Source organism: Psammomys obesus, unplaced genomic scaffold (assembly GCF_907164565.1).
Source record: "Psammomys obesus unplaced genomic scaffold, mPsaObe1.curated_primary_1811, whole genome shotgun sequence".
NCBI lineage: Eukaryota > Metazoa > Chordata > Mammalia > Rodentia > Muridae > Psammomys > Psammomys obesus.
In genome coordinates, this window is record NW_026591086.1 from 35,610,155 (window position 1) to 35,625,931 (window position 15,777).

At 38.8% G+C, this 15,777-nt stretch overlaps 1 protein-coding gene across 2 annotated transcripts in view; it reads right to left on the reverse strand.

Annotated features, from left to right (window-relative positions):
* Window positions 1–13,993, reverse strand: part of Dach1 (dachshund family transcription factor 1) — a 408,415-nt gene extending 394,422 nt beyond the window's left edge. For both annotated transcript variants that reach the window (XM_055609966.1, XM_055609965.1), the window contains exon 1: window positions 12,836–13,993. In XM_055609966.1, the coding sequence (XP_055465941.1) occupies window positions 12,836–13,695 (860 nt within the window). In that variant the 5' untranslated portion in view covers window positions 13,696–13,993. The remainder of the gene's footprint in view (window positions 1–12,835) is intronic.
* Between the last annotated feature and the right edge of the window lie 1,784 nt (window positions 13,994–15,777).

Consider the following 15,777-nt stretch of genomic DNA (forward strand, 5'->3'; position numbering starts at 1 on the left):
AGGAAGGAAGGAAGGAAGGAAGGAAGGAAGGAAGGAAGGAAGGAAGGATTGCTTCAAGAAAGTTTATCCTTAGAAAATCCTTCACTCATATGCTGCTCGTTTGGAGAACTAACTTTAAAGCAACACTGGCAGTTCAAAGGGCACCAGATAAAAGTTTCTCAAGGCTAAGTTTACATTGAAGCAATTTAGTACCAATGTTCCCTTTGAATGACCAAGACATCACTATTTTGAAAAAAGTGCCAAATAGCAACAAAATACCAATTGCTAAAGCTCAACTCATTTTCTATAACTGTCTCTAATAAGTACACATGAACCTCAAAATAGCCAAAGGGAATAAAAAAAGCCCTCAACTGCTAACAGCACATTAACAAAGTATAGAGACGAAAGACACTTTTCTTTGGATTTCAGCCTTGTCATTTCCAATTTTCTGCTCCTTGGACATGCTTGTATTCAAATTCTGGAACATCTATTCAGCATATCAATCCTAATTAGACAATCTGGGTCTGGAAAGGATGAGAGCTGGGTCATTTGCATAATTTAATCATAAATACTCAGTGATACATATTTCCAAATGCATTTGTACAATTATCTTTTCATCCTTGGGGCAATGGTATTAATATGATTAGGCAATATTTCTGGAAAAAACAGACAAGTATGCACTCTTTTTAACTGCAGCTTAAGGCGATATGAAAAATTAATTAATTTCTGAAGAAAATCAATTTCTCTACGTGACCACATTAGACATCGCTAAACCAAGACACGGAAGCCTCTCTCAGTAACTACATTCTATCAAGCCCTTCTAAACTCTGATTAGTATGTGAACAGCTCAATAGAAAAACTGTAATGTATCAAAGAGCATCTCAAATTGTGAAGAGATCTCCTGCTCACTTCCCTGTCCAGCATTCCTCTCTCCTTCACTTGAAGGCATTGTTATTTAACCAGTCAATGGGAAGCCTGTGCTTTCAGTGTGAACTCATCTCGAGTGATCTTTTATTAATGTACATTAAGCAATTCAAGGACAACAGGATAAGGTTACTTCTGAAATGCTCTCTCAAGAAACGGATTTATATTCTTCTAAAATAACCGTAACTTGGGCCAGAGTGTTTATCAGGAATAAAAAAAAAAAAAAAAAAAAAAAAAGATAAGCTAAGTCATCTTGAAAGCACCATTGTCGTGAGGGAGCATGGTCATATTCTCTGCAGAGACAGAAGGACCCAGGTGGCTAATCTGATTTTTTAGAAAGAGATTCTGCTTTGTATGTTAATTAGTGACAAAGAAAGAAGTGGCATTTGTGAGTTTAAACGCACTATTCTTTCCTTTACAATCAAGCAAAAAAGTAGAAATTACTGCATGCAAATATTCAATATTCATTTAATTTGCATAAAGGTGCTTGAACAAATTTTTGATTCTAACAAGCTCATTTTTCATGCGTTTTGTCTTTCATCCTAATCTAGCATCTGTCATTCCTTTTTGAAGTTATTATCGGCCCAATTCCCTCTTGGACATGGTTGCTGGGTGACCGGTATCTTAGCACCCACTTTGACAGGAACAGATGTGAATCTGATCAAGAGATTTCCCAGGGGTACCTGAAATCACAAACAACTTTTGTGAAAACAAACTGCACTCCTGTCATAGCCCCTTATTTAACCCACTCCCCAAAAGAAAGCAAGAAAGTTTACTCCGTAGCAAATGCATCATGCCGATGTTATTACCTAAACTTGGCATAAAATATCTTAATAGAAATAAATTGTATCTATCTCAAGTGGAATTGGGAAAATCCAAACATAACATCAATAGTTTAAAACCCGGGAAAACCCGGGTGTTTGGTGGTTTTTTTTTTTTTTTTTTTATCTTGGCCATATGCTTATAGATAGATTTCATGGAAAAGTGTTCCTGTTTCCTTTATAATTTTATGTAAGTTTTTTCCCCGAAAGTAAAAAATACTGTCAAAAGAATCTTTCACATAATGAAGATATTTAAAGAGATGGAATTTAGTTTGTTGTCTGAGAATATCTATTTTAAGTTCCATATAGAAGCCTGGGAATCGTAAGCATTACTCTACTTCTAGAGAATTGTCCAAAAAGATGTTTTCCCTCTCAAATTTACTTTCCCAGTGAGTTTTTAATGTGTTCTCTTTTTTTTTTTCTTTTTTTTTCAGATTGTATGGTATGGGTACCATCAATCATTACTGGAAATAGAGTTTCACAGTGCCATGGGAAGGCAAAAAAAGGTCACAGAAACTTCCCTCCGTCGCCACTGCCAATGTCAGAACAGAACAGGTTGCCTTTGCAGCAGCAAGTTATTATTAACATTAGCAAAATCATGATGTATTATTTCTCCCTCCTTCCATCATAGTGTAAGTCATGCAACTAGCCAAGGAAAACTTTCAAATTAAATAAAATATATAATCAGATGTTGGTATTTTATAAATATGCCGGTGAGGTGATTCCAGGAAACACTCTTTATCATTGATTTGGTTTTTCAACTTCTTTCAAATGGTAAGCATCAAAGCAAGTCTGAATAGCTGCTAGCTTCCTCCAAAAGTGTTATGTCACATGACAATCCACAAATAAAGAAATAATGTATGTTTATCATTAGAAATTATTTCCCCTTGATGAACATGAGTTATGCTAATGAAGATAATGGCATATTATACATTAGAAATGTCTACATCTCCATCCCTTTATACTCAAAAGAGGGATTCATTGAAGAAAAATAACCAGTAATAACTCATTTAAGAGACTTTATAAATATTAAATGCAAAAGACATAAATGATATTTTAGATTCCTTTTTGTTTTTAAATTGGAGAAGAAATATGCTCACTTCAACTCCAAAGTTTGTTGATAAAATTACCAAAACATTCTAAAAGTAACAGCACTTCTGTATTGCTATGCCTTTGATAAACTATGTTGTAGTATGTAGATTTTAGTAGTTACTCAAACTATCTGAAAAGTAAGCATTCTTTCATCTCTCTGTAGGCACTCAATAGTGTAGTTTCATAAGCAAGGAAATAATAACCCCTAATCATTTGTATCAATCACACATCTGAATATGTAATAAAATGTCTGGGTACTCCAAGAACTATTAATTTTTTTTTGTTTGAACAAATTATTAACTTCAGATTTCCAACTTTAGCCCATCCCACATGCTAAAGTAAAGCAAACTAAAATACAAACAGCTTTGTGAACTCCAGTGGCAAGTGACTATGTTCAAATTGTTTCAAATGGAGACAAAACTAGGCCCTTTGGAACTCCTCTGGGCATTTCAACTCAGAATATAGTAAAATTTTAACCATTTAAAATATGACACTAAGGAAAATGAAATATACTTATATATAAGTCCTTATTCCTAAAGGTTATAACAAGGGAAAACTCCTTTTAAAACATTTTCTTCCACTTATTTTAGCTCATTCCTGGAGAGAGATTAAGGATAAAAGAAATGTGTTCATATTTTAATTAAACACACTTGGGTTCAAGCACCTTAAATCTAGGAAGCATAAATCAAAGTTACATTTTAAGTAAGTAACATTATAACACCGCTAAACTTAAATAGCCTCAAATTTTATACTATTTGGTATTGGTAAAAATCAATAAATGGATGATATTTTTAAAATTTTAAGTATATCAGATTCCCTAATATGGTAGCCAAACAGGTGTTACAAAAAAATAAAAATCCAATTTGACCCAGAAGGCTCCAATATTAAGGTTTGAATTGGGATCAGTTCATTGTTTTCCCATGGGATAAATTGTATAAATGTAATTCTATAGTTTCATAAAAGCAGGTCAAGTTTCTATCCCTGGGGGTCTTTTGGCAATTTGAAGCATGGAAGAGCTGTTCCTGGGTACAAGTTCAAATCTGCATGTCTTGTCAGTAGAGTGGGGGGGAAAAAAGGGAAAGAAAAGCAGTAAATAACAGACATACAATCACCTTTAGTTATCCTTCTCATTCGGCAGGGCATTCTTATGAGGTAAGAATAAATGCATCAAACCTATCAAGCCATAGAGTATTTTGAAACCACTTTAATTAGTTATCATTTCTTCTCTTAACATATTGCACACTGGGTGATATGAAGTGTGAAGCTGCAAATACTTATTTCTATTTGAATCACATAATGGAAAGATGAACTTCCGGTAAAATGAATGGGCATAAAGTTTCTCTACCATGTCGAAGTTTGGATTGCAACGTTTGTAACTCTAGAATCTTTAGATGAAGTTGAAATTTTTAAGTAGACAGGATCTTTTGAATACGTGTAAGCATTTTCTATCTTGCAAAAAAAAATTGTATGAACACTTGCAGTTTTACCACTGATATAACGACTTGAGAAGTGCCATGGAATGATTGAGAAAGTGATTGATTTCAACTTATCTGGATCTTTACCACGTGTTTTCAAAGACAATTACAGTCTGGTGGAAGAAGTGGTAATACACATCTCCTTAGGTAGACATGAAGATTAACCCATGACCTCCTCCTCAGCTCAGCTCACTGATGCCAAAGATTCTAAAGAAGCTACTTTTCTTTAGGTTATGAAATTATTTCCTTATAATGCATCCACTGATTCTGAAAGATAAGCTTCCTCGGAAGTTCAAAAAAAGAATGAAGTAAACCAACAAAAACATCAAACATCAAGAACATCAAACCATTTAGTGCTACTAAAAAATGCCTAGGTATTTAGATATAATCATTTAATATCTATTAATACAAATAATTCTCATCTGTACACTCTTATTAGAGAATTAACAGTATATCTTCGTTATCATAAATATAAATACTTAGAAAAAAACATTTCAATTTCAGTTATTGTCCTGAAAGCAATGTACTCATATATTTTAATCACATTTAAAGTAATGAAGTGCAGATTACTCCTTTATTCTAAAATTAAGTTCAAAGTTTTTGGCAAATGTCAGTGCAAAGTAAAATATGTTCCTCAAACTTATTTTATGCTTTGACGGATTACAAACAAGAAAATGAAGGATAACTCTAGTGTGTAGGTCATTTGTCTCCTGGCCTACATCCAAGAGTTGCAAAATAAACACATGTACATATATGTAATATACATATATTAATTATTAATTATTAAAAAATATTATTTAAAATATTAATTAATTTCATCATTAAAAAACTGGCATAAACTGGAATGAGATTCACATAGATAAAATATGCATCCTAGATATCTCTAAACTATGGGAAAACTATGGGTACAACTGTTGCACACACAAGATAGCTCTCCTAATACATAATGCATGTCTGGTAAGTCATTCTCTTAAAGTTCAAAGGTCTAAAAAGCTAACAAGTGACTCAGGAAATATCCATTCTGAGAATAAGGTTAAATAAAGTTTAAAGATTTAAAATGTGAAATAGGAAAAGAGTTGAAAGTATCAGCAAATTTTATCAAAGTTGTAATGAACTCAAAGGTTTCACCTTCAAGTCATTTACTTAATTGGCACATCGATGGGATATTTTTAAAATAATAATATTAGTATTATGGACCCATAATTATTGTTAATTAATGTTCAGAATATTGTTTATAATTTAAAAAATATTGCACATATCATGTGAATAAAGTAGTTTTATTAACATTAATATTGCTTTTTATTAAGATATGGCCAGTATGCCTTAACTTGAATTAAGAAGTAATTGTCCCAGAAGTTTCTATGTTTGTATTAAGTATTTGTTTTTCAACTGGTCAAAATTCCTAATATATAATGTATAGTCCTTGATAAAACAGTGAGACTATTTTTTTCCTATTGTGCTGGAAAAGGCAAGCTAACTATTTAGAAGCATTTGTTACTATATAAAGCCAAAAGAACTTAACATTGTGAATTGTTTCTACTTTGTATTTACTTCGTTCATTTTTACTAAGGAAAGATTTCATTATCCAATGTGACTCATAAAAATAACCTGTATCCTAGAGCCTATTTTGATGTTCAATGTTCACTTCATAAATGTCATATTTTAAAAGCATATCAAGTTTTTCTCAAACAAATAGTTTTCACATTTTTCTACTGGACTTTAGATGGTTTACATATAGGAACCATGCTGTGAATGCAAAGAGAGAGAGAGAGTGAGCAAGAGAGAGAGGGAACTTATTCTCTTATCTAGCTAAAACTATGTAAGCTTGACCAACATCTCTATCAGCCCTTGGTGACCACCAATCTAACCTGCTTCTCTACTTCCAACTTCTAAAGATTATGTACATATGTTAACTAATGTAGCATTTGTCTTTCTGTGTCTGGCTTATTTCACTTTATCATCCTCGTAGAAATATGGAGAGTATTCCGGGTATTGTATTCTGTCTAGACAATGATAGGTTTTAGATTGTGAATTTAAATTCCTATTCTCCATCTCCATCTAGCTCTCAGCATTGCTCTCAAAACTTGTTTCTGGCCAATCACTCTTTTGCTGTGCTGCATAGTTTAGAATATTTCATTACAATTACATTACAAAAATACCAGTTAAGACCAATTAAATGACATAGTGAGTTTTCCAGTTTAAAAAAAAATTGTCCTTTACAACTTGCAATGAAATCTCATGCTTAAAAACACAAAACAATTCCACCTTGAGGTATTGAACCAACTCTAAGGCATTTGTGATTAGATTACAAAAAAAAAAAAAGATTGCAATTTTCATCTACAAACTTCATCCACTGACAAGTCTAGTATCCAATCTAGGAAAACCAAAAGATAAATTTCTAAATTGGGAGTTTAAGAAGGTTGTTTCCTTATGTAGAAATCCATCAGAGTACACCAAGACAGTTTCAACACACCTAGCTTAAAGCTCTTGTCTGGAATGATAATATGCTAGCTTGGATCATCTTCTTATATGATTGGACTCGGACGTGTAAATAGATACTTAGGCACAAACTTGATCATTCAGTGCTTACAGCTAAGCAGGAATGAACACACAGTTAACAGACCATCAGAACTATTTAAAATAAATAAGTGTGTGTGTGTGTGTGTGTGTGTGTGTGTGTGTGTGTGTGTGTGTGTTAATCTAATAATAGATTATTACAACAAACTGTGACCACCTTATCTGGATATTTCCGGTTTCCAAAACAATATTTTGTTAACTGATCCCACTATTCTGACAGTCACTTGTTTTTGCCACCCAATTTTAAAAAGCAATTATTAGCCAATAAGAAACTTCCTTAAAAATACTTTTGACTAAAACTGCTTCTGAAAAATTTAGAAGGAAAGTAAATAAGCTTTAATATCACATGGCTTTGGATTTGCAGAGAGCCTGTGCTGGACCTGAAGTAAATATATCAGTTCAGTAACAGAGCTTCCAATACTGTTCTTTAAGCTCAATTAAGTGTTTTGTTGTTGTTGTTGTTGTTGTTTTTTAGTTCCACATTTACTTCTTTAAACACGAGAAATAGTATAGAAAAGAGGCATCTCAGTGTAATATGAAATGCTAAACATATGAATACAGTTTTATCTAAAATATTTAAGTTAGAACATTTATATAAGTACTTACTATTATACACAAATATCTCAAACTAACCAATCAGAATTCACTACCTCAGATTAGAAACTGATACTTGCTAGCCAATGACAATCTCATTATAGTTGTTATATAATTTAAATGTAAAATGATGAAACCTTGAGTGAGCCACTTTTTAAACACTCAGTTCTTAACAACTTCATATTCCCTACCACCTCCAAAGCATATAGCTTGATGTGACATTTTTTGTGTTGACAGTCTGAAAATGACAACTTTGAAAAAAATAAAAGTCAGACAAAGTTGAAAAATAGCAAAAAACTTAAAGCATTCTTACAATCAACTATTTAGTTAAATGTGGACAACTCACCTGTACCTACTTAGAAGACACGTTTCAAACTGTTTTCTTCACGCAAAGATTCAGAGGAGGATAACCTACAACCTGTGAGAGTTCCATTTCTGACTGCGTTTTGCAATGGCTGTATTTTGTGTTGCTTATACATTGCTATTAAAATAACTATTTTACTTGATTGGCAAAGACAATTGTAGGAAACAATTGAATAAAACAACTGGAGAAGGTAATACAATACTGATTGATAGTCAGATCACATAGTGTTCTTAAACTGACAACTACTTGCTTGCACATTAAGCTAATTTGCAAATGCTACTTTCATTCCAGAAACAAAACATCAAATGGGAAACAATAAAACATATTATGTTTTTGTATGTTGGTGAATCAGATGTAGTAAATCGCCAAAGAAAGGAGTGATGTATGCTCAAATCCTGCCAAGACTTTAATCAATATTGGGTGTCACATCCCAGGGGACTAGGGGAAGTGAGTGAGGCAAAAAGAGGATGTCTAATATTTGTCTCACTAATTTATATGCAACTCCCTGGAAATGCATTAGATTAAACAAAAATGACAGCAGCAGACATTGACTGATAAAGGGGTGATATTTTCTAAAATCTGTATCAAATTTATTAAATTTTGTGTAAGGAAACTGAGCATGGGGGCTATCTTATTAGGTTTCGAGAATATCTGAAGCTTTAAAAAATAATATATTATTTCTAAAAATTAAGTTTATTTCATCATAACATTTACTAAAAGTATATTTTTCTAACAACAAAACAGTTTAGAACCATGTACATTTATGACAATATTTACATTCAAGACTAACTTCAAAAAACAGTCTTAATAAATATTAGCCATATAACTCAAAAACTTATAGTCTATACTATAAGATGATATTCTCATATCTCATTAATATATTAGTTATTAAGCTATCATTTTCTAACATTTGTAAACCAGAAAGAAATGCGTTATAAAACCAAACTAGCTTCCATATTTTATGGCTTGGTCATCTAATCATGTCGCTTTCTTTTTGAAATGTTATAAAATGAGACACTTGATTTTATAGGAACCATTAATCTACCATAACACAAAACTTCAAAAGCATAGCATCTTCATATGAAATAATTCTTGATTTTCTCTGTGCCAAGCATCATGACTGTCTGTCAGAAGTGAGTGAATCTAGATTTGTGTTAAAAGTCCTATATCAATGCAAACAGGCAATGATGATAATGTTAAATAAGTACTGCCCCAGGATTCTATCTTTATTAAAAACCTGTGACAAGAAAAATAAAGCAAAGAATTACAGAGAAATGTATATGTCTTACACTAAAATTGTATTCAGATATGACCCTGAAAATAAAAGGGTTGGCATATCTTCCAATTTATGTTCATGGATAGCATCTACTTTAAAGACAAAAGAATATTGTTTATAAATATGTATGTATACACGTAAAAGATTGAATTTAACCTGCTCTATTTGAGTTAAAAACTTTGAAATCTCAGTCCACATGTAAGCCAAGCATAGTCTGGCTTAAAAGAAACAGAAACAAAATCATCTTCTTCCAGTATACAAGAAGAGAAGCAGTTCAGATAAATGCAAAGGTCACTATTCATTCCATGAATCCACAGACAAATCGAACCTTAACCCAAATCTACAAACAAGCAATTGACTGACACAAACAGACTTGACCATGTACATAATTACTTTTTTTGTTGTTGTTATTTAATGGTTAGCAGTTAATTAACTGACCTCCATTGCATCAGCCAAGTTCAGACAACTAATGTTTAGTTTTAAAATAATAATTGGAGGAAGCTGATCAAGGGCAGACCTTGCCTTTTAACAACTTTCAAATGCATTTCCTTACATTTTCTTTCATGTTCTGAGACCTATACTTTTTAGCTTTACTATCTAGAAGGTGACAGTGCCTTTTTCATCTCCTAGTGGTAATGACAGATGGCTTCAACATTTACTCTAATTTTCATAGAGAGCATACTAATTCAATAGCCCCAAGCAAATTAAATCAACTTTAAGATTTGCTACTGTTCCTGAATCACTCTCAAGAAGTTTATTAGTGTTTCTTTCCTTTAACATCACTTTTTTTAGCATCCTAAAATTTCCTTAAATTTAAATATTGCTGAGTTCTTGTTAGATACATATCCTGTAAGCAGCTGAGGATACTAAGATTTGATATCACACATGCACACACACACACACACACCCTTATACACAGCACATAATGTTTGCTTACATAGTTAAACATATACAGGAAATTCTATTACTTCTACATTTTCGATAATACAATGCGCAAGTTTTCCCTTGATCTGTAATACTCAGGAAAGAAAAAAAAAAAAAAGCCCTAGGGTGAAAGATGCCACTTTAATCTAGATTAATAAAAGCACAAATATTAACAACAAAGCATAGAGTAGATTTAAATGAAAAAAAGTAATTTTTCAAGTTCAAGATACAAAGTATTCAGGTTCCTGTTTTGAAAATGAAGAAAGGAAAGGATAATGCCTGAAATGAAAGAGTAATGTGCAACCATGCAAATTGTGTATTTTTGGTGAGAGAAAGTTGAAATGCAACTTTCCATTCTATAGCAGGCTTTTTAGTTGACATAAAAGCGAAATTTAATAGTCAGGACTTCCTATACTTAAGAATAACTTGAAGTAGGATTTTAGAAAAAATATTAAGGCCTAATGAAGTATAATTAGGGTACAGATGAGATATTTTTAAGGGGATAAGGAATTCCACAGGGTTTAACTTATCTTTGGCCTTACAACTTAAGAATCTAGAACTGTGGGGCGACTCTGGGAAGGAAAAAAAAAATGTAAGAAGAAGAAAGAGAAAGAAGAGAAGGTGCTTAGGAGGACCATGAGGAGGAGGGAAAAAAAAGTAAAAAGAAAACTTAAAAGTAACTTTAAGACTGTCCTCCAGTTATGTGATGAAAACTACCATTTAAAGTCTTGGAATCACAAGATCACAGAGCCATTGTAAGTTCTCATAGGGTGTGTGTGTGTATGTGTGTGTGTGTGTGTGTGTGTGTGTGTGCCTGCCTGCCTGCACATGTATGTTACATGATTATTGATTTTCCAGCACCAGGAAGACACAATGGATATTGGGAGAAAAGCAGGCATTTCGTTAGTAAAGAGGAAAGCACCATCTCAATTTGTCACCGAGTCAATGTGACAGCAGGAGTGTCTGAGCCCACTTCCAATCTACCGTTCTTTGTGTATAACTCAAGCACAATGTTTTGGTTGCTTCAGATAGTTTTTAAGACGGGTTTTGGATAAATATTTCCTCTTCCGGACAACCCAAAATGACAGTTATCTGACTAAATGGCATTTAGCGATCAGCATGCCCACTCATGCCCACTGCCATCTGGCCATACACGGGATCCAGCAGGAGCATGTGTGCGCGCCCGTATGCGCGAGCGGGACACACACACACACACACACACACACACACACACACACACACACACCGCAGCCGAATAAGAGGTCAAGACCTAAACATTTTTGATCCTTACATTGCACGGCAAGTAAACACACGAAAGAATTTCTAGCTAGGTTAGCTAGGTTGGGATAGAGTTCCAACCTTTTTTTTTTTTTTTTTTTTCCTTTTTTTTCCCCAGGCCCTACCGAGAAATAGCCTCAAAGAAGAAACAGCTGGTGGCTTTGGCCCCCATTTCCTTCTGGTCTTAAATATTGCCTTCTCAACACCCTCCCCTCAGCCCAAGTTTCCTCAGCTCTGCTCGGAGCTCCGGCTTTCCTTTCCTCACTAGCGAAGCTCGTTTTAAAGACGGCAGAGGATTTTTGTTTTGTTTTGTTTTGTTTTTGTTTCTTTAATAAATCTTCTCGCCCGGGTCCCCAGTGCCTCCTTCTGATCCCCAACTCTCCCTACTCTTTTTCTCCCAGAACCCCTGAACTTCTCCCTCTGTGAGCAGCTGGAGCCTTTCTACCCCGAAACTGACAAGTTGCCCCTCTCCCGCCCCCTCTCGGTAGATCCTTCCCCACTGAGCGTTCATTAGCATAAAACTGGTTGGGTCAGGGACTCCCTAGGCCACCTCGGTGCACAAAAAAGTATTCAAGCCCTTAGCATCCCAGGGCAAAATGTACACCTGCTTTTTCCCTGAGCCACTAACCTCGGAAAAGAAATTGGAAAGAAAGAAGACCGGGAAATTGCACTTTGGAAAGAGAGCGAGAAAGTTGTGCTCTTTCTTCCCCAACTCTTCAGTTCAGCTTCCAAGAGGCTGGGGCATCAGGTCATCTCCTAAAGAACAAAACGTGTTTGTGCCCTCACATCTGCCCCGGGGCAAACGTACTCCCTTTTAGTCCTTTTACACACACACACACACACACACACACACACACACACACACACACACACGAGCGCACACCCAAAACCCTCCCCTCCAAAGCTTCCCTCTGGGATTTCGGGACTGAACTCCCTGCGGGAACTTTCAGATCACCCCTGCTCTTCTCCAGCAAGCCACCCTCCCCCCCCCCGCCCCCCGGCATCTTCCCCTGATGACTTCAGCGCCGTTCTCCTTCTTTTCTTCCTAGAAGTCCCCCTAGACTGGGGCGCATCCACCAGCTTCCGAACCCTGCGGTGTTAGGGTCACGACCTCCCTCCTTCCCCAGAGATGCCCAGAGGCTTCCGGAGGAACCCAGGTCCCAGGAGCGCCCACGCGGGCAGGAGTGCCCAGAATGGGTGCAGGTCGCCAGGCGCTCCCGGAAAGAGTCCCGGGAAGGCGCCTTCTGCTTCCCCCTCTGCATTCCGAAAGCAACGGCAACCTAGCCTGAAGGTCCTGGGGAGCACCGGGGAGACCCGACCGGCCCAGATCCGGCGGAGAGCGGTGCGAGCTTGTCCCGGAGGTCGGGCGGAGGAGACCAGCCCCGGGGACCGGCAGGAGAGGGCCGCGCTCGCCAGGGCGCGCAGCTCGCGGACGCGCGGAGCGGGCGGCGCCGGGAAGGGAGCGAGGGAAGGGCGAGCAGGAGGGTGGGAAAGGACCGGGGGGACAAGGAGGTTCCCCTCCGCTCTTTACCTGGCATTGGTGCAGTCGTTGTAGAGGGTCTCGAAGTCCTTCCTGGAGATGAGTTTGCAGCGGTTCACTCCGGGCTGAATGGCCCCCAGTCCCCTCAGGATGCGAACCTGTTCCACATTGCACACCACCGGCGTGATCTCCAACCGCTTCAGCTTGGTGTAGACGGTGTGCAAGCCCCCCACCAAGTGCTTCAGGAACAGGTCGAAAGCCTGGGGCAGGCAGATCAGCTCGCAGCCCTCCACCGTGAAGGAAGCCACTTTGGCCCCCCTCAGATCCACCATTTTGCACTCATTATTCTGGGGGGTGTTTTCCACTGGGGACGGGGTCGAGTACACGGGTTTCCCAGGGAGGGGGCCGCAGCTGCTGCTGCTGCTACTGCTGCTGCTGCTACTGCTGCTGCTGCTGCTGCTGCTGCTGCTGCTACTGCTGCTGCTGCTGCTGCTGCTGCCGGCGCTCGCCGTGATGGGGGTGCTGGAGGCGCCGCCGCCGCCGGCGCTGATGCCGCCGCCGCTCCCGGCCGCCAGGCTGGGGTTGCAGTTGCTCCCGCCGCCGCCGCCGCCGCCGCCGCCGCCGCCGCCTCCGTTGCCGCCGCTGCCGCCGCCGCCGCCTCCGCTGCCGCCGCCGCCGCCGCCACCGGGAGAGGTGACTGTGGCCGCTGCTGAAGAAGAAGCAGAAGAGCCGATGGGCTCCGGCCGGAACAGAGTTGGCCCAGAGGACGCCGGGGGTCCGATGGACGGAGCCGGAGAGGAGGTCGCCGAGGAGGTGGAGGTGGTGGTGCCAGAGGAGGAAGCAGACGTGGAGATCGGGGGTTGAGGGGGAACCAGCTGGGTCGGAGGGATCAAAGCCGCCGGCACTGCCATGGTCACATATAAGGGGAAACAGAAGGAGGAGAAGCGAGGGGGAAAAGTTGCCACACACCCCCCAGAGGGGAAGGGGGAGAGAGGGGGACGAGGCTCGAGGGGGGCAGAGGCGACAACCACTCTAGGAAAGGACCCCGGCTGGAGAGAGGGAGAGGAGAAGAGGAAAGGAGGTGAGGTTAAGAAAGAGCGAGCGCAGGAGGGGCAAGCGCGCGCGAGAGAGAAACGCACAAAAGTGTCCCGCAAGTCGAAATGCGAGTCCTCTCCCGGGGCTGGGATCGCGGGCTGCTCGGGGAGGGGGGCGGGGGGGAGGGTCGGCTGGTGGTGTGTGGGTCGCGCTCTAGCACAAAGTTAAGGATGAAGGTGAGAAGGAGGAGGGTTGAGGGACTTGGGTTCTCCCTGGCAAGTACATTGATCAAAGATTGAGAGGGGAATGACAGAGAGAAAATGAGCTGAAAGTGCAGGCTGCCGGCTGGAGTTGTTGTGGTCACACGGTGCAGAGGGGAGGAGCTCCGGATACTTGAAATACCCTTTGAAGCCGCGAAAACCTCACTCACTAGTATTAACCCAAATTATCCAACCAGGAACTCGGAGCACACACTGCGAGAGCGCGAGACCGAGGAAGGGGGTGGGTAAAAGAGGAAGGGGGGGGGCCGGTGTACGAGAGAAAGGGTGGGAGGAAAGCCCTAGAAAAGCCAGGGCCCTGGAGTGGTGCTCGCGGAGAGGGAAGAGAGAGAGATGGCCATCTACTTCTCTCTCGCTGCTACCGTTACATTATTGCCTGTCTCTTGACTCAGTGGCTTCCGTGAAGACTCCTAGCAATCCCACCACCACTACGCCACATCCCCCCCCCAAAAAAAAAGGTTCTGAGCAACCGCCTGCCCACCGAAAGAGCAGCGACTCAGCTGCCAATTCCCCTTCAAGAGTTTAGGATACAACACCCACCTTCGGGTATTTGGGCAAGGAGTTACAAAAAAGAAGGGGGGGGGGCATGCCCAATTCGTGACTGTTGAGAAATTACATTTTTAGGAAAATTCACATGTAAAGAGAGTAGACTTTTTATGTACCTGGTGATTTTTTTTTTTCCTGTAATAAGGTATTTCTATAAAGATAGAGAAATTTCAGGACAGTTTTCAAGTTGCGGGAAGAAAGTCACTTAAGAATATTGGGTGCTCCTGATAAAATCCCTTATTTCCTAGTAGAGTGGAAATACGTTCTTGTCGCAAGGTGGGTGGACTTAGCAAAACTTCCCTTTCCCCTCCCAAAGACAGGTCAGAAATGCCTACAGGTCAGAAATTTCTAAGAGATCAGGCGTCCTCGAAGATTAGAAAGTAAAATACAAAAGCACACTGATGTTTCTTACCCAAAACTCTAATTAATTCACCTGCCTTGCACAGTAATCAACTATCTCCCATCCTTTAGTACCCAAGGCTAGTTGCTAATATGTTATTTAAGTAACACAATAATTATGGGGTTCCTTTCATGTACGGAAGGTACTGCTATGTTTTGGGAATGTCTCTTTTGGTTTGTCAGTGCGAATGTGTTTGTAAATAATGAGAACAGAAACCAAGCTTCTGGGCTGACTTGGGAAGACAGAAGGGCAGTGATGCCTTGGGGTTGCATGAGGGGGCTAAGGCACATTTCTCCTCCTGTCTTCTCTAACTTGTTGCATAAAGGTATTTATTCAGAGATGTTTGACCAACATACAATTTTAGCAAAGGTCCCGTCTTTTGTTGCTTATAGCTCTAGGAATCTAGTGTAGTTAGGCTTTCAACCTGTCTACACATGTTCAGAGATTTTGTAAGATGTAAAACAAAGAACAAGCACTTGACAGATTTTAAAAATAAACTATTAAGCAGGCTTATAGTTTTTAGAATTTTATCATTTTTTTTGCCATTTAGGCATTAAAATTATCACTCTTCTCTTTATCCTTGTTAATCCATTGAACTCTTTGAAGTTTTATGTCAAAAGGAACAGGAACCATCTAATGTGAAATATGACACTATTGTCTTATTACTCTTTTATGCTAAACTTTTTTGGACACAATGCTTGTATTTAAAAAAATTGCATAAAAGTATATAAACT